Raw genomic sequence first — 25,157 nt, forward strand, 5'->3', positions numbered from 1 at the left:
TTTACAATAATCAGAATATCTGTCACAATGGTTGACACCAAATGCCTGGCCATATTTCACCAGGTATTTAAATCATCACCATCATATCAAAGTATTGTTTCGGAGCTGCCCCTTCCCTGCCTCTGATTGGCTAGTACTTAAGTTTAGGCATGAAGAGTGATGATTGGTTAGGGAAGGGGTCAGCGTAAGCCAATGGCAGAGTAGGAGTGAGTCTACGGTGGTCCCACATCCTGCTGTGAGAGAGGTTCAAAGATGGCAGTTGTCCTGAAGAGCCTGAGACAAAACTCTGACACTGTCAGAAATTGAGGACGACCATGTGACTGCTGCTGCAAGCTACTGTATCTCCACTAACTAACCAATAGAAATGAAGCATGAAATGACGCTGCCTGTGTTTTTTCTATGCTAAAAAAGTACTTAACCTCGATTTGGCGTCCACATTCTGGTCATGCTGCAAGATCAGCCATTGTTGCAAGCTCACTGATGCTACAGGAAGAAGACTGTGTCCGACTTGACTGCAGTGATCAGCTGTCCACGATGAAGTCAAACAAGGCAACGCATTTCTCTCCCATTTCCTGAAGCAGACATGTAAGACTAATAACATGATATAAACAGCATTTATACAATGAAATTAAAACATGGACTAAACAGACACGGCTGTAGGCCCAGATGTTGCTTGGCTTTGCTGGTTCATTGATGCTCACATGTGGAACTACCACAGCACAGGCGGATGGTACCTGAATGCATCAGGTGGAAGACTGAAGACTCTGTCTCACCTTTCTCCAGTTTTAACCATGAACATCCTGATTTCCCTTCATCTTCTAACACTGTGAACATTTCACCAACGATGATTTTAATTGGTCAATTCACACATATTTTGTACATGACTGTGTCAGGACAGCAGCCACCTCACCTTACACCTGTCCACCTCCTGCCCCTCTGATCACCTGGGGCAGTGAGAGAAACACCTGAGGGGCACAGGCAAGGCAGGAGACTTTTTGGGGTCCCAGGCTGATAGGGGGCCCCGAGGGCTGACAAACTTTACTCCACAGCAATGTCTTAAAATGTGGCTCCTCCCCCCTCAAACAAACAATGGGCGATGATCAACACATCTCAGAAGTTGTGCTGCCAACTGTTTTCAGTAAAGCTGCACATACATACAAGATTATTATTATTATTATTATTATTAAACCTAAAGATGATTAAATGAAACTGAACTGACTGTAACTACCTATATAATTAGCTTTTTAGCTCTTAATGTGAACATTTTGAATTTAATAAAATTGTTTAGATTTTGTATATTTTTTCGTTGGTGTCAGATTATTTATTTCACAATGGTGATGAAAGCTGACTGGAGGGGCCCCTGGAATTTTTTTGCCTAGGGCCCCAATGGACTCTACAGTATTTATTGTATTTTTCAGATTAACAGCAGCTGTCAGCCTGTTAGGCTTAGTGTTGTTTGTACCACTGACCTTTCTCCACAGGAACTACCTGCAGCCTGTATCAATACTTGTGGGATTTCCATTGATCATGTATGGCCATCTGTGTTCTGTGTTGTTATTAATAAATAGAGCTTTGTATGTGTGTGTGTGTGTGTTTAATAAATCTGATATTTTTTTCTCTCCAGTCTTTTGTGCTCTTTCTGGTCTATTGTTGTCTCCTGGTATCAGGCCCCTGGTCCTGGATCCGGTGTGGCCAACAGTGTCTCAGACTGTGGTGACGTGCACACTGTGCACATGTAATAACCGTAATCACAGAGTCGGCACTAAGCTCAGTGCTCAGGGAGGCTGTGGCTGTGCGAGCTATGTTCACTGTTGGCGGTAAAGGTGTCGGTACATGTAGTCACAGGGAAACAGACGCTGCAGGTGAACAGGTGGTGAAATGTAACATGCTTATGTTGTGTGGTTTGTTATGTCACGGGCTCAGGTGCTCCCGGTGTAGTTACTTGCTCTCAAGAACCCGTGTGGTTCCTATAACCTTTGTTCTCCTAGCACGAGCCGACGTGTAACTTCTCAACAATGACATGTTCACTTCTTATTTAATGTGGCACGTCAGCCTTCCGTTACGATTTTTTCACAATAAAATCTCTTAAAGCGCTACCATGCGTACAATATTCACTACAAAATGGTGTTTCATTTTTATAATGATACGAATTAACACACGCATTTATTTAATAGCTACGTTGATAAATAAGTGTATTAAGAGAAAATTTAATACGATTACCAATCTCAAAATAAGTACGTGTTATTACATGTATCCAATGTGAAAGAGGCGATTAGACTAAAAGACATATTGACTTATGAAGACAGAGTTTTATAGTTTTATTTTCGACATAAATCTGAAACACCAGCAGACGTCTTATTTTGAAGGTTTTGGCAGCAGCCGGACAGGAGCCGCCATGTTTCCTCCAGCAGAGGGCGTCGTGTTCTAGTAACTCCGACCCACGGTCCACTCATGCGGCTTGCTAGTCGGAAGTACAGCATATTTCCACGGAGCCTGTGGCCGCGGACACATATGGATAGACGTGTGTGATACAATGGGTAAGACTGAGTTTTACTTTGATTCCTAGGACAGGACAGTGTTTATATGGTGTGAGCCCCCGCGCGGACCTGGCGGTGGTCAGCAGCCAGCCCCCCCACGGTGACGCTGAGAGGAATTAAAGGTCTGCTTAAATGTGATTGGAGTTGGTTTAGCTCCGTGTTAACTCAGGAGGGTTTAGTTTAGTTTAGTAATGGTTTGTTGAGAGATAATTTGAAAATGCTGTCACCCAAATACTGTGTGGTACGTTCACTGACCAGAATGTACGGACCAGCTGTGTCAGTAACAACAGCTTCAAAACCACCGTAGATTTTAATTTCAACGGTTTCGATACGAAGAAATACTGAGAGCTTATGTCGTCTGTTGTGTATTTATTGCAGTGATTATTGGTGAACTTGGTTTAAGTTGGATACTGGACCCACATTCAGTCCGGATCCGGCGGGGTCTCCTCAATAAGTTTCACCCTGTGTTTTGCTGTAGGGTCCGGCCCATACCTGGGCCACATGCTTGTTTTCCTCTGGTCCAGTTTATTCCTGGTTCCACGGCCCGAATCTGGTCCATAGACAGCGTGATTGACAGATGTTACTTCCACATCTGGACCAATTCTGTCGCAAACACAGAAAATCTGATAAAAGCCAGCATCTGCCCAGATGTGGAAGTATGTGGTGGGCCAGAAGTTTGACTTTGCTATCTATGTAATCACTGGGGGTGACTTCGGGGACCAATGCCCCCCTTTATATTGTAACAACACATATATTTATAGTCAACAGCACATCATTAGGGAGTTTTTCATTAGGAGTTTTTCCTCCCCCCTGTCGCCAAGCGCTTGCTCTTTGTGGGAACTGTTGGGTTTATTCTGTAACAAAGTAAGGTCTTGACCTGACCCTGTAAAGTGCCTTGAGATAATGTAGATTATGATTTGGCGCTATACAAATAAAATTGAATTGAATTGAATTGAATTGAATTATCTGCCAGCTGTCAGTCAGATGAGTTTGTTGCTGTGGGTGACATGCAGTGATGGCAGCTCTTCTAGATAACACAACAGATACAAACTGAACTTTTAAAACAAACAGGAAATATGTTGCACATCTGAACTCACTGTATCCATACAGTGAGTTCATGACTTGTTAAATGATCTTACTCTGATTTGGTTTGAGATCAGTTTGAGTGTTGTGATGCGTCATGTGAATACATGTAACAGTAATATTAGACAGGAGGAGCCCCTTTTATTTTGTCAAAGTAGCTCTCAGGGTAAAAAAGGTTGGAGACCACTAATTTACATTGTTTATCAATACTCTGTGTCATAGACTAACATGCATGTCATGTGACCCAAACTATTCTTAAATGTCAGGCTAAGAGAACAGCCCTCCATATTGTACTATAATATACTATAAAGTTTCACTTTAGTACAATGTAAAGTGATGTATTAGTCCTGAGGTCACGCAGTGAGGGCTGGGGGGGTGAGCTGACCATCCTCCTGCTGCAGACACAAGGTGAAGACACTGCTGGAGACACTGCCGGAGACTGAATCAAATATCCAAGTTAAAGCCAAGTTCACTCTGATGTTTCAGTCTCAGATATTTGGTCATTTAAGTGTCATATTTTTAACCTATTTTGTATCAAAACAGCCTAATTTCTTCTTTAGACTATTGATGAATGGAAACACCCAGCATGATTGTAAAGTGTTTAACCATAGGACTTCACAGTTTGGCTCTCATTCATTCACTCATTCATTCATTCACACAAACACTCACTTATAGCAGAGCTACCATAGAAGGCACTGGTGTAACCATGGGGAGTAATGTGTGACTCACTCACACTTTGACATGTGGACAGAGGGAGCTGGGGATCAAACCACTTAATTCAATTCAATTCAATTTTATTTGTATAGCGCCAAATCATAATATACATTATCTCAAGGCACTTTACAGGGTCAGGTCGAGACCTTACTTTGTTACAGAGAAAAACCCAACAGTTCCCACAAAGAGCAAGCGCTTGGCGACAGGGGGGAGGAAAAACTCATTTTAACAGGAAGAAACCTCCAACAGAACCGGCCTCAGGGTGGGTGGCCGTCTGCCTCGACCGGTTGGGTTTAGGAGGAGATAAAAACAGGGGGTAGGGGGAGGAGAGAGGAGAGAAGAGAGAGAGAGAGAGACCAGGAACAGCTGTGTAGGTAATGGTGTTATCAATAATAATGACAGGTAACAGTGGTTAATAGTAAAGATGAGTAGTGGTGGATCTGGATCCTGCTGCTCCCGAGGCAGAGAGACCTGCAGAATGAGGACAGAGAGAGGGAGAGAGAGGAGAAGCACAAACTACGGGAGAGAAAAAAATACAAAGTTAATGGCATGAAGTCATCAAGAGAGAGAGAGGGAGAGAGACAGAAATAGAGAGGGAGCGCCCAGTGCATCATGGGAATCCCCCAGCAGTCTAGCTCTATAGCAGCATAACTAAGGGATGGGTCAGGACATACCTGAGCCTGATAGCTGAAGGCTCTGCCCCCCATTCTGCTCTTACAAACTCTGGGAACCACAAGTTGACCTGCATTTAGAGAGCGAAGTGTCCTATTGGGAAAATAGGGAACTATAAGCTCTCCAAGGTACGATGGTGCCTGACCATTAATGGCTTTGTAGGTGAGGAGGAGGATTTTAAATTCTATCCTGGATTTTACAGGGAGCCAATGCAGAGAAGCTAACAAAGGAGAGATGTGATCTCGTTTCCTCGTTCCTGTCAGTACTCGTGCTGCCGCATTCTGGATCAATTGGAGGCTTTTTACTGAATTTTTGGGACATCCTGACAATAAAGAGTTACAGTAGTCCAGTCTTGAGGTAACAAATGCATGAACTAGTTTTTCAGCTTCCTTTAGACACAGAATGGGTCTGATTTTAGCAATATTGCGCAGGTGGAAGAAGGCTGTCCTAGAGACTTGCTTTATATGTGAAGTAAAGGACAAGTCCAGGTCAAAAATGACACCAAGGTTTCTGACTGTAGCACTGGAGGCCAAGGTGATGTCATCCAGAGTCAGTATATTATCACATAGTGTATCTCTGAGGTGTTTTGGGCCAATTACAATAACTTCAGTTTTGTCTGAATTTAAGAGTAAGAAATTACTGGTCATCCAGGTTTTTATGTCCTTAAGACACGCCTGAAGCTTGGCTACCTGGTTAGTCTCACCTGGCTTCATGGATAAGTACAGCTGGGTGTCATCTGCGTAACAATGGAAATTTATCTGGTGCCTCCTAATAATGTTTCCTAGAGGAAGCATATATAGACTGAAGAGTATTGGTCCTAGCACCGAACCTTGTGGAACTCCATGACTGACTTATTAATTAATTGACTGATTAATGGACAACCTGCTCAACCTGAGTGTTCATCTGTCTCCTAAGTGTCCTCCACAGAGACCAGCAATTATGCCACAGCCCAAAGTGAAGCTGGTGGTGACGGGAGATGATTTCGGCTACTGTCCAAGGAGGAACCAGGGAATTGTGGACTGCTTCCAGGCCGGAGGCATCTCCAACGTGTCACTGCTGGTTAATGGCTCTGCTGCCAAAGATGCAGCTGATCTGGCTAAAAGGTAGAGGATTTACTGTACTGTTGCAGCGCCCGTTCAAAATTAGGCTCTTGATCGGGGCTGATTACTTGTTGGTCAGATCTAAGCATGTTAAAGTACCTGACATTACAGAAACATACTGAATGTTCGGAGGGAACTCCAGAGATCCTCAGGGGCCAGCTACAGAGAAAGCCCATCCATGTGTACATGTGTGTACAAGGTTCTGGGATTAGAAATCCATGTGCCCTAATGACAGTAAGTCTAGTGTGACTTATTGAGGTGTCCAAACTCTTGAACCTGCCGCAGCTCCTGTTATTCCATTTTTATGAGTGTAACAAGTGTAGCAACAAAATAAAGAAACATCAGAAGAGTGAATGATGAAAGACAGTTAGAGCCGCTCTAAGGCTACTGGCAGCTTCTGTCAACCTTTGAGGTGGAATATTTTACTAATGCATGTTACTAATGCATGAGTTGATGTTTGGAAATCAATCAACACACCTTAAATATCAATAGGACAACTTTGACCATTCAGTTTGTTTTAATTGGCTCTTAGATGACGCATGCTTCAGTGATGATTGGATCCGAAGCGATTTGTCGTAGGCCAGATGGCCTGTCTTACTATGAAGGTTTTTGTTGTACAGGGCGGTACAGGTACAGGGTACAGGGCACACCTTAAGCCCCCACAGGTGGACGTGGTCAGGTTCTCTGGGCTTGTTGATCCAGGTCCTTGCAGCTCCTGTCCACATACTTAGGTTTACTTCAGAAATCAATCAAAAATATGTCCCCTTGTTGGGCCCATGATGATTATGTTCTTAGTTTGAACTACAGCAAGATGCTACAAAATAATAGCGTAAAAGAAAATATGAATACACCTTGAATTTGAATAATAAATAATTACTGTGATTCATTTATTATTATTTTTAATGATAATTTATTTCAGCCTCAGTTCAATTCAGTTAAATTCAATTTTATTTGTATAGCGCCAAATCATAATCTACATTATCTCAAGGCACTTTACGGGGTAAGGTGGGGGGGGGGGGGTCATTTCCTTGTTCCCTCTGTATTTCATATTTCTTTCTGTAATGTTGGGTGTTGCATCAACTGAGTCTGATGAGTTTTTTTTCCAGTAAATAACAAAGTTATTAAAGTGCTGAGCGTCTTCAACCAGTGTTACATGATGTGATGAAGAAGTTGTTTCTCTTTTCTCGTCAGACACAACATTCCTATTGGCCTCCATGCCAACCTGTCAGAGGGTGTTCCTGTGTGTCACAGCCTCCAGCAGGCCTCCACTCTGACCAACCAGCGAGGCTTCTTCTTTGGGAAGATGGGTTTCCGTCAGGCCCTGGAGAGAGGACAGCTGAGCATGAAACAGGTGCACTGCTCCAAAGCCCATCACATGCACATATTTATCAGTTCAGTTCATTTTTAATTTGTACAACATAAAACAACAGAGAAATTAAATGACAATAAGAAACACACAAAATGAACAAACTGTGATGGCTTGACTCGGTGTGGTAATATTTAATGCTGGGGTCAGTCAGTATCAGTCAGTTTGTTGGTCACTTTATCACAATGTTCACAACCATGTAAAATACAATAGTCACATCTACCATGAAGAATTAATAAAGAAATTAAATTCAATAAATTCTGTTTTTATCCAAAACTTCTTTATCAGTTCAGTCATTTCAGCTCCTTGAATAAGTGTCTTTATTGTTTCATCTCTGGTCTTTATTTACTTGTGGGGAAAACTGAAGTGAATTTTACTAGAGATCCATCAGTTTAGTTTGAGAAGAGGGTTCACTCAGAGGAAATATGAGAAGCTGAACTGAAACTGAACAAACTGAACAAACTAATGTTTTGTAGTTTTTTGTTGAATCCCTGAAAAGTGGTGTTCTCTGTTTAACTCTTGTTGCTGGGGAATGTTCAGACTCTGTAAAAGACATATTGTTAATAAATCACTGAGTCATGTTTAGATTGTTGCTTTGATTGCTGCCCAGTGTGTTCGCACAGAGCTCATTCATCAGTGTAACTCAGCCTCCAGGAGAAGAGGAGAAAGTCATGTTTCTCCTGTACAGTAACATCCAGGTGTATTTTTTCGTTCCCAGGTGGACCTGGAGTTGAGAGCCCAGGTGAGGCTCTTCAGGGAACTGACGGGTCACCTGCCCCACCACATGGATGGACACCAGCATGTCCACGTACTGCCAGGTAAAAAAAAAAAATCACTGACTCTCACTTACATAAACTCAGTGAACTGAGCACTTTATGAGGAACACCTGTGCACCTGCAATTATCCAATCAGCCAGTCATGTGACAGCAGTGTAGGACCTGCAGATCCAGGTGAGGCGCTTCAGTTAATGTTCATGAATGAGGGAACATGTGACCTCAGTGACATGATGTTGGCATCACACGCTGCTGCTGATCTCAGCTGGAGAAACATGTTTTCTCTTTGTGAGTGTCCTGATGTGAAGGTGGGAGGAGCTTTACAGTTTGACTTATTGACACCTGTCAGTACCTGTGTTGTGTCTTTATTGTTTTATACTGAGCTGAGGGATACACAGCTACATTATTTATATTAATATATTACTTAATGTCATTGTACAAACAGCAGAAACTGTGTGGGCGGAGACAAGGGACTGAACACACACACACACACACACACACACACACACACACACACACACACACACACACACACACTGACTGACTGACTGACTGACTCACTGACTCACTGACTGACTGACTGACAAGAGAAGAGGAAACATGGGGAGTACAAGCTGACCCTAACAGTGCCCCTCCAGGTGACCCACCAGGTGTGTCTGGATGGGTCAGATGATCCATAATGGCTGCAGGTCTCTCCCACAGCGGCACAAATCGGGAGCACTGAAGAGTCAGGATGATTGTCACTGAGCCAGGTGGATGGAGGAGGTTCAGCAGGAGGACTGGGAGAGACTGGTGGAATTAATCCTCATGGAACTGGGCAACTTGAGTTTGACTACAGAAGGATTGACAACTTTTCCAATAACAAATGGCCCAGTATAAGGAGGTGACAGGAAGATAACCAACCTGACCTGATTCAGAGCTGGTCCTGGAGCTGGTCTGTGCAGATGTTCTGCCGGACCCTCCAACAGCTGTGTGAATGGTACTGGACTGAGGGAACTATGATGTGATGGCAAGAGATGCTTCAAAAGGAGACACAGCTGTAGCAGCACTGACCAGAGAGTCAGACTGGATGTGAACTCCTTGTGCAGGTTCTGGATGCTATCACAGGACCACCTCCAGGCCCTTTCGCTCAGGCTGGCTGTTGGTCTAAGGATGAAAACCTGAGGCTAAACTGACAGTGACTCCCAATGTTTGGCGGAAGGATCTCCACACCTGGGAGCTGAACTGTGGACCTGTATCAGAAACAGCATCCTCTGTTAACAAGAAGGTCTACAGTCTCCTGGACTGAGGGGGTTCAGGCAGGGACCAGGTTTGGAGAAAAAGCCAACAATAGTTAGAATGACTGTATTACCTTGAGACGGTGCCTGTGGCTCTCCAGGGTCATTAGCAGTCATTTATTAATCTGGTTTTATGTCTGCTTCCTCTTTGATCTGATCGTCTTTAAATGTAGACACCAGGCACATTTGGTACCTGGTCTGAGCTACACTTGGCCTGAGGGGAAAGGAACTAGTCCTTGTGTTTAAAGGGGGGGCTTAGGCTTTGGAAGGTGTCGCACATGAAGCTGTCTTTGTGTTGTGTACACCTGATGGTATACACAAAGCTCTTGACTTCAAACATCTGTCACAGGGCATAAGACTCATCCATCAGCAGTATCAGCTGATCTGGAGACAGTCCCTCACTCTTCACTGTCGTAACTGTGTTGATGTGTCTGTCTGTCACTGTCTGTTTGTTGTGCTGTGTTGCAGAAGTGCGTGAGGTGTTTGCACAGGTCCTGTCAGACCTCAGGATCCCATACACTCGGGTTCCAGTGGAGCCGGGTTTACACAGCTGCCCATGGCTGCCAGCTCACCTCCAAAGGTTCTACACACAGGTGGAGAAGGACGCACTGGACTCCATCCCCATCTTCACACGCTACGGAATCAGGTGTGTGGCCTGAAAACAGCTGTCAAAACCTAAATTTAAGTGATTCTGTGATTCTAGTCCTGGGGCCAGCTGCACAAAAGCCCTTAAGTTTTCTGCTTAAGTATGACACTTAATCTCTAAAAGGTTTCCTAAGGCATTTACAGCAATGAAAGAGATTTTACAGCAGTAACATTGTACTGTTTCCATGGAGACCATTTGTTTGCTAGCATTAGGGCTTGTGATACCAGTCTTCATCTCACAAAGTTGGTCTGTAGGAAGAAATGGCAGAAGAAAGACAAACTGTTGAGAGGAGGAAAAGGTGAAAATAACGAATGAAAACTTAGTGTAGCAGACAGGTCAGAGTGATTCATCAGAGAATGACACAGCACACGGCTGATCAATGGACATGAAAAACTTCACCAGTAACTGACTGGAAAGATCCTGTAGCATTAAACCACAGAACAGTCATTAAATGTAAAGAGCTGAAGCGCCCAGCTTTAAAAGTAGAGAGATCAGACAAATCATAAACTGACTGTCGATCATATCTATATAACAAAATCTGTTCCTGTCGTTGAGGATCCATCAGGTTCTTCTGTGTTCTTCCTCTTCAATTATCACCACAAACTCACACATGCTGAGTTCAGATACAGTCAGAGGTACCGGAAGTTTTTTCCTTAGTTTGGTCACTCAGGTCTTAGCTGCCTTTAAGTGATTGCTTAAGTATGAGACAAAGATAAGCAGAAAACTTTAAATACTTAAGTGAACATTTTAAGGAAAACTTAAGGAGAGGACTTAAGGGTGTTTTGTGCAACAGTTTTTATTTTAAGGAAATCTTAAGTTGGACTTAAGTTGGCCGTAAAATGGATTTGGATTTATATGGCACTCTAGTCTCAGTGACCACTCAAAGCACACACACGTACACTGATGGGTCAGCCATCAGAATCAGAATCGGAATCAGAATCAGAATCAGAATCAGAATCAGTTTTATTGCCAAGTATGTTTTCACATACAAGGAATTTTTTCTGGTGATTGGTGCAATTGATCAGCAACAGTGGGGCTCTCTAGCCTTGTTGATAAGGCTAATAACAGATGGGAAGAAGCTATTTTTGTGGCGAGAGGTTTTGGTCCTGAAGGAATGAAGGACCGCAGCCTCCTGCCAGAGGGGAGTGTCACAAAGAGTTTGTGTCCAGGGTGGGAGGAGTCAGCTACAATCTTCCCTGCACGCCTCAGAGTCCTTGAGGTGTACAGGTCCTGGAGGGACGGAAGATTGCAGCCAATCACCTTCTCAGCAGAGTGGATGATACGCTGCAGTCTGTTATTGTCCCTCTCCGTGGCAGCAGCGTACCAGATGGTGATGGAGGAGGTGAGGATGGACTCAATGATGGAGGTGTAGAAGTTCACCATCATAGTCCTTGGCAGGTTGAACTTCTTCAATTGCCTCAGGAAATACATCCTCTGCTGAGCTTTTTTGATGAGGGAGCTGATGTTTAGCTCCCATTTGAGATCCTGTGTGATGGTGGTTCCCAAGAAGCGAAAATGCTCCACGGTAGCCACGGGGGAGTCACACAGGGAGATGGGGGTGGGTGGGGCTGGGCTCTTCCTGAAGTCCACTATCATCTCCACTGTCTTCAGAGCGTTTAGCTCTAGGTTGTTCTGCCTGCACCAGGTCACCAGACGGTCAGTCTCCCACCTGTAGGCAGACTCATCGCCATCAGAGATGAGTCCAATGAGAGTGGTGTCGTCTGCAAACTTCAGGATCTTGACAGACTGATGGCTGGAGGTGCAGGTGTTGGTGTACAGGGAGAAGAGCAGAGGAGAAAGAACGCAGCCTTGTGGGGATCCAGTGCTGATGGTCTGGGAGTCAGACACGTGCTTTCCTAGCTTCACGTGCTGCCTCCTGTCAGACAGGAAGTCGGTGATCCACCTGCAGGTGGAGTCAGGCACGCTCAGCTGGGAGAGCTTGTCCTGCAGCAGAGCCGGGATGATGGTGTTGAAGGCAGAGCTGAAGTCCACAAACAGGATCCTGGCATAGGTCCCTGAGGAGTCCAGGTGCTGGAGGATGAAGTGGAGAGCCATGTTGACGGCGTCGTCTACAGACCTGTTGGCTCTGTAGGCGAACTGCAGGGGGTCCAGGAGTGAGTCAGTGATGGATTTGAGATGGGACAGGACAAGGCGCTCAAATGATTTCATGACCACAGAGGTCAGGGCAATGGGTCTATAGTCATTTAGTCCTGTGGGCCTTGGTTTTTTGGGGACAGGGATGATGGTGGAGGATTTGAAGCAGGCTGGCACGTGGCAGGTCTCCAGTGAGGTGTTGAAGATGTCCGTGAACACTGGAGACAGCTGATCAGCACAGTGCTTCAAGGATGATGGAGAGACAGAGTCAGGACCGGCTGCTTTGCGGGGGTTCTGCTTCTTAAAAAGCCTGTTGACATCTCTCTCCAGAATAGAGAGAGATGTTCCTTTGGTAGGGGAGGAGGGGGGTTCTGATGTGGCTCTGATGTGGAGGTTAGTGTCAGGCTTGTCCCACTGTCTTTCAAAACGGCAGTAGAACTCATTCAGATCGTTGGCCAGATGGAAGTCATTTGTGGAGTGGGGGGGTTTAGGTTTGTAGTTAGTGATCTGTCTGAGCCCTTTCCAGACAGAAGCAGAGTCGTTGGCTGAGAACTGGAGCTGAAGTTTCTCAGAGTACAGTCGTTTAGCTTCTCTCACCGCCTTGCTAAGGCAATGTGCCGGTATACAGCCTGGAGGAGCCAGGGTTCAAACCACCAACCTTCTAATTAGTGGAGGACCTGCTCTACCTCCCAACTTTAAAGAAAATCTTAACTTAAGGTGTTTTGTGCATCTGGCCCCAGATGTTTAAATGATGCATTCACACACAATGTTCACCACTTGAGCTGGTACTCATGTCAGTGAGAGTGAGCACACCTGCACAACAGGTAGTCAGAGATCAACTCCACCTCCTTCTCCCAAACTCTTTCCTACTGAATCAGTTGCTGCTGCTGCTGCTGCTCTTTCCTTCATTAAAGCTCAATAATTAAGTTAAATGAGTTCAGTGTGATCAGGATGTGAAAGTCTCTGTTTCACTGCACCGTCAGTCTGCTGCTGGTGTGAACACTCTCATCAGAGTCTAAACCTTTTCCATATCCACAGGTGGCCAGACGTGTACCTCGGACTGACCACCATGGGTCAGAACATGTCCGTCCCCAACCTGCAGCGGGCCCTCAGTCACGCTCTGGCTGCAGGGCTCTCAGACAATATCTCCAGCAGTGCAGCAGGCTCCAATCAACCTGTGGTCACGGCAGAGCTCATGGTCCACCCGGGTTACCCCAGTCACCCCCAGGAGGGAGGCTGTGGAGAGGGCCCTGACGATTTCTCCCAGTCAGCTGACAGACAACACGAGCTGAGCGTGCTCAGAGACCCCTCCCTGCTGGCCCTCTACAGCCAGGAAAGGGTGCAGCTCTGTGCCTTCAGAGACCTCTGACCACTGCACAAGCATCTACTTCTACTGTAGAGAACCAGTGTGAACCCGGGTTCCCAGGTCCTGAGTCTTAGAATAACACCAGTTGTTATAAATTAACAGCAATAACCCTGTAATTATAATGAACAGTCTGTGATGTGGGGGCCACGTGTGCTAAACAGAAAGTGGTGAATTTTTAACAATATAATATGAAAACCATTTCCCATCAGTCCAGGGCACAGGTCACAGGTTTAAGACAGTTCCTGAAACAGAAAGATTATCAACCATTAACTTAGTGAAGATCATGAAGGATTTAAACCAAGAACACGTTACACCTTTTTACAAAAAATGATGAAGGAACCTTCAGTGGCAGACTGAACTGAGTCACAGAAGGTAGACAGGAAGTAGCATCAGGACTGGAACGCTCTGTAGACAGGAAGTGACATTAGGACTGGAACTCTCTGTAGACAGGAAGTAGCATCAGGACTGGAACGCTCTGTAGACAGGAAGTGACATTAGGACTGGAACTCTCTGTAGACAGGAAGTAGCATCAGGACTGGAACTCTGTAGACAGGAAGTGACATTAGGACTGGAACTCTCTGTAGACAGGAAGTAGCATCAGGACTGGAACTCTGTAGACAGGAAGTAGCATCAGGACTGGAACTCTCTGTAGACAGGAAGTGACATCAGGACTGGAACTCTCTGTAGAGAGTAGAGTCAGGACTGGAACACTCTGTAGACAGGAAGTAGCATCAGTACTAGAACTCTTTGTTGACAGGAAGTGACATCAGGACTGGAACAAAGCCTCAGAGCCTCGTCACACTGAGTGACTGACAGAAACAGAATCACTACAGTCACCTACAAACTGGAGCATTGTTGTGCTGAGGTGAACAGGTGTTTGAAATGGAAGCTATACTCAGTGCTGCTGTTCACAAACCACTGTACTGCACTACCCACAAGCCCCTGCTTCCAACTTGTCTTTATGATATAATTTTGTACTGACTGTCCTCTGATCAGTTTGACCTCTGACCTCACCATATTTCACCATATGAGCATTAACTTATTTTCTGATCTTGATGTCCATGTCTTAAATTACCACACAGCAGTCTGGGCTCAGGTAGTTCTGCACCATAGAGAGAGTTGTGGGGTAACGGGGACCCTTCACATGTTAATGATGCCATGTGGTGTCTGTGGTTCAAGGGTGGAGGGATGATTTCCTGTGATCTCAGGTGTGTGTAGCACAAGCAGCACTAAACATCTCATCACCTGTGACAGTACAGTTTATGTGTAATATTTATAGCCGTTGTCTGGGTATTTAAATTTTTATATTTTGATTTAGTTTCTTTTGAAACTTTTTATGCGCTGCTGTTTGAATTAAAGGTTAAAATTGAAGCTAATAAATGATATCAATTTCACATCTGATGTTTCTTTGTCTGTTGTTTTTGAAAATCTACTGTCACCACTTCCTGACATGTGAATGCTCAGTCTCATCAGTGGAGCCAAACTTTGCTCGGCTGACTCGAAGAGCGGGATACCTCTGGATGCTGTCATGTTGGATTTTCTGTCTCTTCTGTGACTTCCTTTATTTCATTGAAGCATGAAACTGGTTTGTAATTAAACTTCAGAGTGAGGTTATCCATCACATTGAGCATCTACACACTCTCTCAGTCAATACAGGTTGTATTGTAAATACTGCTGTTCACATTTCCCCTCTTGAAGGATCAGCTGTGTCTGTGCTGGTTCATCACTCACCTATCAGATGATACAGACAACACCTGCTGCTGGACACTAACTCAGTACATTTACACCTTTACTTTATATTTCCTTCAGTCTAGGTCTTCATTTCAGTCCTCTGCATGTCCTGTTTGACCAGTTACTTCACAGATTGAAGTTTTACTCAGAAGCTTTTAACACGTTCCACTGTTACAGAATAAACTCTTTATACTGACTCCATGTTCATCTGCTGCATCATTCAGATGCTTTTATTAATTCTTCCGTCATAATAATCATATTGTCATATATGACAGTTGACTTTTAAGTATATTGACAAAGTATTTTAATGTTACCTGTTCCTTATGCTTCATTTCATTTCAGAGGGAAATGTTGGACCTTTTAATTCATGTTTCATTTATTGCGTCTTGTTTCTTTACAGGTTAAAACTTTATCAACAAAACCTCTGAGACATGAATGTATTAGTAATAATGATTCAATAATATATAGTAATATATAACTCACCAGGCTCATGACAAGTGATTTTACTTTTAAAGTACTTTTTGCTGAAATTAGCCTCAGACTAGCACTGTAGTTACTTAGTACTATTACTTATTACTTTAATTTTGACCTGTGTTGAGTATTTCTGTGTTGCTTTTTTCCCCCCACTGTCAGAAAGAGAGCTGAGGTTTGAAGCAACTGTATAATCCTGACATGAGGTTTGTTAATTAAACTGCATCGTTAAGTGGATTTCTAAACCATGTGGATGGGTCTGCGTCAGCTCTTCTCTGTCCAGTCAAACAAGCCAAACGTGAACATCCGGTTGAACAGCAGGCAGACAGTGAGGCCAAATGGTTAGCCATCTTTATTATGAAACAGTATTGGGACCAGATCAAACAGCTGTTACATGGTGGAGTTTTGGCCACTGCAGTCTCTTCCCATGTCCTGACACATCCCCGGACAGCCCATCCTCCCCCGGCTGCCTTCAAGGTGCTTGTTTCTAGGATCACCCCCAGGAGCTAAGCTCCTCCTCCTCCAGCCCCTCCCCCCTGCTGCTGAAACATGTGTATATGGTAAGGGGCTATGCCTCTGATGTGACAGGTGGTTCTAAAGGTGGGAGAGGAGACTTGTGTGGAAGATTCAAATTAACTCAACAGGTTCTTCCCACGTTCCCATCAGTTTAATACAACAAGTGCCAAAGAAAACATGAGACGCTGGAGAAAGAAAAGAAAAGAGTGACAGCGGCTGTTTGTGATGCAGGAAACATTTAACAGCAGAGTCTGATCTGACAACATGTGGATGGTTCTGGTCGATTAGTCGGCGTGTCAGCTTTTACTTCTTCTGTAGCATTTTCAGCAATTACTATTTAATCCATGTATGTGGGCTGTCAGTGTGGGGGTGGGGGGTGGGGGGTGTGAGGGATTGTTCCACAGAGGAGAGTGCAAGTCTAGAGGCTGATGGGGGGGTGGGGGCACCTCCAGGTCCTAGCTACAGCTTTTGTCTGTCATATTTGATCATTGATGATGGGGCAAAAGAAAACAGAGCAAATCAATCACTTCTCCTTCAAAATAAAACACTGGAGAAAATTATGTCTAGTGAAATCTATTGAACACAGGAGCTGTTTATATGTAGGAAAAGCAACAGAAAATCAACATCGTTTCCATTTAACGCTTCATCTGAACATCATGTTCCCATAGCATTTCATTTTCAATTTTTCACTTTAAGAAAAGAGTAGAAAGTTAGAAATGGTCTGGATATTTATGGCCGAGGAGGAGGAAGAGGAGGGGAGGAAGCTGTCTGATCCACAGAGAGTCCTGGATGGGGAGGGCGGCTTAGGCTGCCGAGGCCGGGCTTCAGCTGGGCAGCTCCTGGGCTGCAGGGAGGACTGGTGTGGGGGAGGAGAGGGAGGCAGTGAGTGAGGAGGGTGGCGAGGTGTGGGAGGGGGCAGAGAGGCGAGGGGAGGTTTGGTATTTGGTCAGGCGGGTGAGATAAGAGGAGAGGGGGAGAGAGAGACAGAGAGAGGGCTACGCGCTCGTCATGTGATCAGTCCATTGGCCGCTTCTCGCCATGTTTCTTTGTAAACTCTTCAGCGTTCTTCAAGAATTTTTTACGGTCCTTTGAGTATTCTTCTGCTAGGTCTGCCCGCAGGGGGTGCTCCGGCTGAGGGTCGTTCACCAGCGCGATGAGGGACTGAATTACTGCAAGACACACACAGCCACACACACACACACACACACACACACACACACACACACACACGCACACGCACACAAGTTAGAGAAGAAGCATTGTTTACCTGAGAACAGGTGGAGGTGACATCAGTAACAAACCAGTGGCTCCTGGCTTTTAGTGAAGTGTCTGAACCAGACCTGACACCTTCTCAACACAGACACATCCTGCATCATGATGACAGGTTCCTTCACTGATGTGTGAACAGTCAGATGGTGATCTGTGATTCGTCAGTGTGACATTTTCAGCTGCAGGAAACCAGACATGCGCTCTGATTGGAAGGTTGGAGGACCTGAACACTTGTCAGTAAACAGAGCATTTATTATTATTATTATTATTAGTTATAATAATAAGTTATTATTATTAGTTACTGGAGTTAGCTAAGAAGCTAACTGTTGATGCTTTGTGAGCTCAGACATCATAAACTGCAGGCCCTTCTACTCCCCCCGTGAGTTCACTTCATTCATCCTGGTCGGTGTTTACATCCCACCACAGGCCACAGCAGATACTGTGTGTGGAGCGGACCAACCCGGACTCCGTAGTTATTGTCCTTGGTGACTTTAACAAAGGGAACCTCAACCACGAACCACCCAAATACAGACAGTTTGTTAATTGCCCGACCAGAGAGGGGAACACTCTGGACCACTGTTACCCCACAATCAGTGGTGCTTATCCCGCCGTCCCCCGGGCTGCACTGGGCCACTCTGACCATGTCATGGTCCACCTGATTCCCACATACAGGCAGAAACTAAAACTGTGTAAACCTGTTGTTTACAAGAACCTCCAAGAACCTCCAACTGCACCAATCACCAGAACAAATTCCTTGTATGTGGAAACATACTCGGCAATAAAACTGATTCTGATTCTGATGATGAGGAGCTCTTATGACTTAATGTGACACATTTCTTCAATTTCCTGTTAAGTGTTTTAACGTCCGGATGCTATAGTGACGTCAGGTCAGAGGTCTAAGTTCACACAGTCTGTTCTAATGTGTCCACATTGACATGTTGTTGGTGCTCAGTCAGAGAGCTGCTATAAATGAACTGTAAACTACATTTATGTGCACAACAGACTAAGCAGAAACCTCTGACAGGTCTCCTGTGGTTTTGTCAGAACAGTTCTCCCTCCATGAGAAAACATTATTTTGCTGACAGGGCTACAACATGTTACCCAAAAACCCCTGCTGCTTCATTAAAGTGTAGCTTCACTCATCCATAGAGATTTTAACTGATACTGAAAACATGAAAGAAGCAATTCAAAACACAGCTAATAGATACATCCTGTGTGTTATTTAAAATATTTCATATTTTTACCTATGAGCTAAATTAATTTATTTAACACACAGCTGGGGGTGGGGGTGAAATCAGCTGATTAATCATTATCTGCTTTTTCTTCCTCCAAACTGTTACAATATCAGCCTTTAAAACTCCACTATCAGTCGACCTCTGGTTTATATGGTGACAAACTGCAGCAGGATTGATACTTGATTTATCAATACAATGAAGCAGGTTATTGGTAATCACTGAAGTTACTGTTGGTCTGGAAGCTGATTTATAAATATGAGTACCAACTATGTGATCTCTCATATGTATCATTTCATTGATCATGTATTTTGTATTGATTAGCTTATTACACAATGATAAGTCGAGGTCACAGAAGAACTGGACAGTGTATCATTGTTATTGACCACATGATCCTACACTGTGACTGTTCTCCATGAGGATATATTGTAATAACTAGGGTTGTCACAAGAACCGATACTTCCGGTACCAATTCGATACCAACACGCAAAAAATACATCAATACCTGCTTTTTTCTGGTACTGTCAGAACCGAATATTCAACTTTTCCCTCGGCGAGCCGTGTCGATTCTTGGCGGAAGTGACGGGGGCAGTATGCGCGTGTGAGCAGCACAGAGCAGTCAGCGGCGCTGAGATAACAATAACAATGGCTTCAGCAGGTGGGAGTGGAAGCACAACACGTCGGCTTGTTGACAAAACAGGTACGAAGAGTCGCGAGTGGAAATATTTTGCATTGGAGGCGGATAAATACGGAGCAATTCTAGACACAAACAAGCCGACATACAAACAGTGCCTGGTATTAGAGGTTTTAGTTATGTGAGATCAGGCTCCACACCACTGTTGTTTTGTTATTTATGTGCATATTTATAAGAAGAATATTGTTTGTTTTATATACTTGAAGGCTCCATGCCACTGCTGTTCTTTTTTGAATGTAAATAGTTGAATATTGTCGTTATTTATTACCATAAAGCACAGTATTGCTTGTTTTTATAGTGGTATTAAATACTTGACAGTTTAAAGCAGTTTTCAATTAATTAGTGAATTTAAAAGTACATGGGTTCTGTTTTTTTAAATTTTTTTTATCGTGGTATCGAATTAGTATCGAGAATCGTGGAAAATCACAGGTATTGGTATCAACTACTGAAATTCTGGTATCGTGACAACCCTAGTAATAACACACGTTTACAACAGCCAGACAACTTCTGTTAAGAAATTGTTAGAAACAAAATAAACACATATAGCAACACACTATGACCAGTCACCATGTCTCTTGTAACAGCAGGATGAGCAGCTGATCCCAGAGCTGTGCAGGAAAACTGATCTCATTAGTGTGTAATTAGAAGGTCTGCTGTTCATTCAGCTCTGTGTTACATCGGCTCTCTGATGAACAAAAGAGCTGGTATCATTGACACAACTACCTTCCACTGCTGGTGCAGACTGGAGGTGAACAGTCGGAGCAAGAATAGGAGGCAGACAGCTGCTGCTGGAGTGAGTCAGAGTGATGCAGTGATTCACAGGATGAACCTACATGTGTGACAAGCTATCCTGACTCCAGAACTCTCCTGCAGCTGCACACTGAAGGTGTTGTGTTGTTTTGTGTGTTGTTGTGTTTCCCTCCTAACTAGAACGTAGTGGTCATAAACGTGGTGTGCTTCACAGAGCAGAGTCTGTCCAATCAGAGCTCCTCATAGGCAGGACATCAGAAATGCAGACATGTGTTTTGGCAAGGAAAGCACTGAATTTGAAGGTGTGTGTATCACCTGAATATTTCACTTTGAAAACCAGTTTGGCTGCTCGCTTTAGGAAACGACTGTCACTGATGAAGGCGTCACAGGTGAACTTCATCACTGAGACGCACCAAACCGATATTTACATCCAGCTGCTCATCTACCAGCTGACACTGCACCATGACGGTAGAGCAGTTACCTTGATTGGCTAATTTCAGAGGTTCTTAAATCCTGTGGCCTGAATAGTCTGGAGAACATTTATTGTCAAACTGTCAGAGAACCATGTGATAACTTCTTATTCCTGCAGTGATGTCTGACCTTGGTGCAGTAAATTCTGCATTTTCACTTTGAAATGAATGTAGACAACCCTGAGGCACCACCTTTCAGCATGAAGCAGAGCATGACACCAGCAGCTCAGAGATAATACCTGTTCATAACTGTTTATATCTTTAAGTTCATGTTCATTTACTCACTAACCATAGTCACACACCAAATACAGTTTCAGTTCAGTCTCATTTTATTCTCTCCTCTCTCTGCACCTTAGTGAAACCACTGATGCCATGTGTGCAGGTGTGTGTCTGTGGACAGATTTTGCCATCACAACCTGCAAGATCCAGTCAGGAAACTTTACAGGTGTGTAGTTGAGATCAGTAGTTATTGCTGCAGTATTACCAGCTGTGAAAGTCTGCCTATATCATTTTCACCTTGTGAGTCTGTGTGTGTGTGATGTGGGTAACTCAGCTGGAGCAGTGGGTTTGTATTTGCAGGTATAACTTTTCAGCCACTTGAAGCAGCAATGTTCCTTTAAAGACACTGTGACACTCAGTGTGCTGACTTTCATACCTCTTGATGCTGCAAGAGGACCTGTCAACAGATGATACTGAAGTCATTTTACTCTACGTCTTTAACTCACAGCACAGATATAGATCATTCTGGATGTTATTATTGTTTGTTCAACTATTTCCAAATTAAAATCATAAATTAATTTATGTTATACTTTCAGTTCCTGTGTGAAGTTTGGCTCTGCTTGTTTCGTGTAAAAATGGGTTAAATACATAAAGTACTGGAAATGTCTTTTGTTGGTATTAGAACTAAAACATTTGTTTATGGAACAGTTTCAAAGCCCTGCTCTGTGTAGACACATGGACACTAACAGAGTGAGTGATGTAGCATCAGCTCACTACAGAGGCATCTGTAACACCAACGCACCCACCTTGGTCAGTTTTGGTAGCAGGCTTCCAGTTCTCTGCACTGATCACAGGCAAGCACACCTGGCCCTTCTCATCAATGTTGGGGTGATAGATCTTTGTCTTGAATGTGATCTTGGGAGGCTTGAAGGGGTATTCAGTGGGGAAAATGATTTCGATCCTGAACGCACCTTTGTCATAGGGAGGGTTGTCCTAAAAGTGAGAGATGGAGTCAGAACAGGAACCTGTTGGCCTACATGTGTCAGGGCACTCAGACAAGGAGCAGCTACTTACAGGAACAATGAGCCCTTGCCATGACAATAGGTTTGACTCCTCAACCTGAATGTTTCTGAAGTTCTTCATTCCAGACCTGCGAATCTCTTCAAGTTCCTGAGGGAACAAGCAGTCAGTGAATTTATAACAAACATGCTTTATTACTTTTCAGTTCTACTTAATGATTCCTGAAGCTCTCACTGTAACCTCCTGGACATGTATGTATCATCATGCATGTAGAGCACTCAACAACATGGCTGAAGGGAGGTCATGGCATTTACAGCTGTTTATGACATATAATAATACTGTTTGTATACTACTTGTTAATTTGCTGACAAATCAGAGTTTTATTAATCAACAACTGAAACAATATGTGATATCAAGATCTGTATTCAGTGGGATTATATATTTGTTTAACGAAATAGCAGCCTGACAGTAGGGTTAATAATTTTTGTGTCACCCTTCCTTTCCCATAAAGACACTGGTGCTGGGGGGAAGAATGTCCTCACATTCCAACATACTGCTTTGATTAATTCCCATAAAGTAAAGGTACGACATGTGAGCCTGATCTCCAATCATTGTCATCTGCCGAGCTGAGTCTGGAGGATCCTGATGGAGTCTCATCTTTATAGACTAGACAACAGTCTACACTACAGCCCCGTGTCGCTCTGTGAAACACTGCTAACAACCAAGGACATTCTTTTTCTCATACCTCAGTCGATTTTTAGGCTGATTTCCTTGTTCTGCTCTTACAACCTGTTTTTCAAGACAGATACTGTTGTGTGTGTCATCAGGTTCAATGTAGCTGCTGTACAAAGTGTCACTGACTTGTCTTGAAAATGGCACATCCTGTGTTATGACCACAACTGCACTCATCAAGTATATGACATTTAACCAGGGTGATTTGTACTTTTTGTTGCAGTGTAGTGCACATTTAAGTGTTTACTCTTAATCTGTAAACTAACGTCACACCATGGAGCATTTTCCACTTTGCCTTGAAAAAAGATAGAAATGTTCTTCTTCCTGAGTTATGGCCTCCACATTTTCTACAATGGAGTTATATTGAAGTAATAATGCTAAATCAGAAGAGGTCGAGTCAATAATTAACAATTATTTTTATGAACCAACAGTGGTGACATTTCTAGTGACTTTTACTTTCACATACAGGCGTCCTCATCCTGTTGGTGGCAGCTTGTGACCGAAGTGAACAGTATGAACAGTTCAAACACTGAATGAAATAAAACCGTGAAATTTACTGCTGTGGTCATTTGTCTGGCCTACAGGAAAGAGGGACTGGGGGAGAGGTACACAGCCTAACAGTTATCTGCAAACGGGTAGGTTAACGCAGAGCTTGCGTAATGTGCTATCACCACTTTTCAAAACGCCACTAAACGCTTGCTGTGTATGGCTCTAATGTAACAGAAGTGATTAATGTTAGCTGAAGATTTACACCGAGTTCGTGCTCAACCGTGATCACGGTCTCCCAAAACTGGCTGACTGTGAGTTTGGCTAACGCTCACTGGCTAGCTAGCTAAAACGCAGCTACGATTTGAGGCTAGCGTGTTAGCTGATTAGCAAACGCCTTATGCGGTAGAAACTCGCTCATGGTCTTTTGTTGGCCACATCCAAAACCGCTCCCTCGGTCATACAAACCATATCGGCCTGACAGTCGGTGTTGCAGTGTAAACTGAACACCAGCTCGGTGGTCTTTCTTCGGAAGGCTGACCCTAGACTCTCTGGCCTAATTTGCCGGTGCTTGGCTGCTCACCGTTGATACTGGGTCGGCTGGGTGAGCAGTAGTGACCTCTCGTTTTTAATAAGTTTACAGCTAAAAACATGCTCTTAATGTGTCTCCACATAACAACATTATCTTACATTAGTTTAGGCGAAAAATGAACGTTTCCACTAGCTGCCAATGCGTCTATACACGTTACAGATAGAATGAAAATAACGGGATCGGGAGATTTACCTTGGCCAGCCTCCTGCTCGCCGCCATCTTGAAATTACTGTGTGTTCCCAGAATACACAGCGCGGCGAATATGGGTCTGGTCCGTGGGTCCGGCCGTTGGGCTGAGGATCGGCTGTAAGCCCGTAGACTACATCCCTGAGATGGACATTTCGGGCGAAAACCCAGTTTTCTCTCATATAAAAGCTCTTGGTCCAGAAGAAAAACATTAAAGTTAACCTGTTTTAGGCTATGGCTACTTCCAGGCTGGCGTAGGGTTAGGTGTGTACTGTTACCTAAAGTAGATGAGGCAGGCTTGCCTTAAAAAATAAATTAGTTGATAGATAGTAACTTTTGACCATGGTTAAACAAAAGGAACAGCCAGCCAAAAAATGTATTTAAACAGTATTTTCACTATATTAAGTCCTCAACATGGACCAGTTTTAGTCTCAGTTTAAGTTTTGTGGTGACAACAGATGTGAATGGTGCAGAAACAATAGTTTATCATTTAACCCCCTGAACCCCCTGTTGTAGTAATACTGTAACACGTATGATACATATCAGACTTGTGCTAATACTGATGACAGTCTTTATCCGCATTTTTAAATTTGATCAAGGTATTGTTTAAAGAATTCACAGTTGATTACAATATGTATATATTTTTGAAGATTTGTTTTAATACTTTAAGCTATCATGATAAATTTGTGGAGTATTACAAGTACTTTTTTCTATATCGTTTACGATAGAGGTCACATTTGAATATATCCACATTTGGAGACTTATAATAAACGTATAATGCGTTGTGAAGTTTTATTTTGAAAAAGACAATATTAAACACTTGCAGTGATAGCTGATGGCTAAAAATGTTCAAATCTTAAATATATGATGTGTTGAATGAAACCAAAGTATGTTGTTAAATTAGGGGAGGCTACCACAACATCACAACTGCTTGCAATTAAATTATAGCTCACCCATTTCAACTATCTTCAGTTACTGCCAAGTAATTTTTTTTGCCTGTAATAATACTATATAATAATATTATATAATTATATAATAATTATATAATATTAAACGTGTGCGCCCGCACACACACACACACACACACACACACACACACACACTTGTACTTCTATCTTTGTAAGGACACTCGTTGACCTAATGCATTCCCTAGCCCCTTAC

At 43.6% G+C, this 25,157-nt stretch overlaps 2 protein-coding genes across 5 annotated transcripts; one reads left to right on the forward strand and one right to left on the reverse strand.

Annotated features, from left to right (window-relative positions):
* Positions 1–2,378: 2,378 nt before the first annotated feature.
* On the forward strand, positions 2,379–15,022 carry ydjc (YdjC chitooligosaccharide deacetylase homolog). 4 transcript variants are annotated; one of them, XR_011691528.1, is made up of 7 exons: positions 2,379–2,537; positions 5,922–6,109; positions 7,298–7,457; positions 8,191–8,290; positions 9,991–10,168; positions 13,301–14,287; positions 14,323–15,022. XR_011691528.1 is itself a non-coding variant. In XM_071481729.1 (6 exons), exons 2-6 carry the CDS (start codon positions 5,946–5,948, stop codon positions 13,629–13,631), a joined length of 933 nt encoding a protein of 310 aa, XP_071337830.1. In that variant the 5' UTR covers positions 2,379–2,537; positions 5,922–5,945; the 3' UTR covers positions 13,632–15,022. The 4 variants fall into 4 exon arrangements, 3 of the variants coding, with proteins under 3 accessions (XP_071337830.1, XP_071337832.1, XP_071337831.1); XM_071481729.1 differs by having other exon boundaries at positions 13,301–15,022; XM_071481730.1 differs by having other exon boundaries at positions 2,529–2,659; positions 13,301–15,022.
* Positions 15,023–16,154: 1,132 nt separating this feature from the next.
* ube2l3b (ubiquitin-conjugating enzyme E2L 3b) lies at positions 16,155–24,134 on the reverse strand. The gene is made up of 4 exons (XM_071481734.1): positions 24,003–24,134; positions 22,055–22,150; positions 21,787–21,973; positions 16,155–17,515 (listed from the first exon to the last, which is right to left on the reverse strand). The coding sequence occupies exons 1-4, from the start codon at positions 24,027–24,029 to the stop codon at positions 17,361–17,363; spliced, it is 465 nt and encodes a 154-aa protein (XP_071337835.1). The 5' UTR covers positions 24,030–24,134; the 3' UTR covers positions 16,155–17,360.
* Positions 24,135–25,157: the final 1,023 nt, after the last annotated feature.

The sequence above is a fragment of the Trachinotus anak genome, unplaced genomic scaffold, assembly GCF_046630095.1.
Source record: "Trachinotus anak isolate AG129_WGS33_773 ecotype Australia unplaced genomic scaffold, CSIRO_AGI_Tana_v1 ptg000008l, whole genome shotgun sequence".
Lineage (NCBI taxonomy): Eukaryota > Metazoa > Chordata > Actinopteri > Carangiformes > Carangidae > Trachinotus > Trachinotus anak.

Bases quoted from the DNA above. Each gene is read 5' to 3' on its own strand.
- ube2l3b (XM_071481734.1), bottom strand. From the start codon at position 24,029: ATGGCGGCGAGCAGGAGGCTGGCCAAG. The intron at 21,974-22,054 runs GTAAGTAGCTGC...TCTCACTTTTAG, and splicing joins GGCAAGGGCTCATTGTTCCT to GACAACCCTCCCTATGACAA. The intron at 17,516-21,786 runs GTGGGTGCGTTG...TGTGTCTTGCAG, and splicing joins TGCTACCAAAACTGACCAAG to TAATTCAGTCCCTCATCGCG.
- ydjc (XM_071481729.1), top strand. From the start codon at position 5,946: ATGCCACAGCCCAAAGTGAAGCTGGTGGTGACGGGAGATGATTTCGGC. The intron at 6,110-7,297 runs GTAGAGGATTTA...TTTTCTCGTCAG, and splicing joins GCAGCTGATCTGGCTAAAAG to ACACAACATTCCTATTGGCC. The intron at 7,458-8,190 runs GTGCACTGCTCC...TTTCGTTCCCAG, and splicing joins GACAGCTGAGCATGAAACAG to GTGGACCTGGAGTTGAGAGC.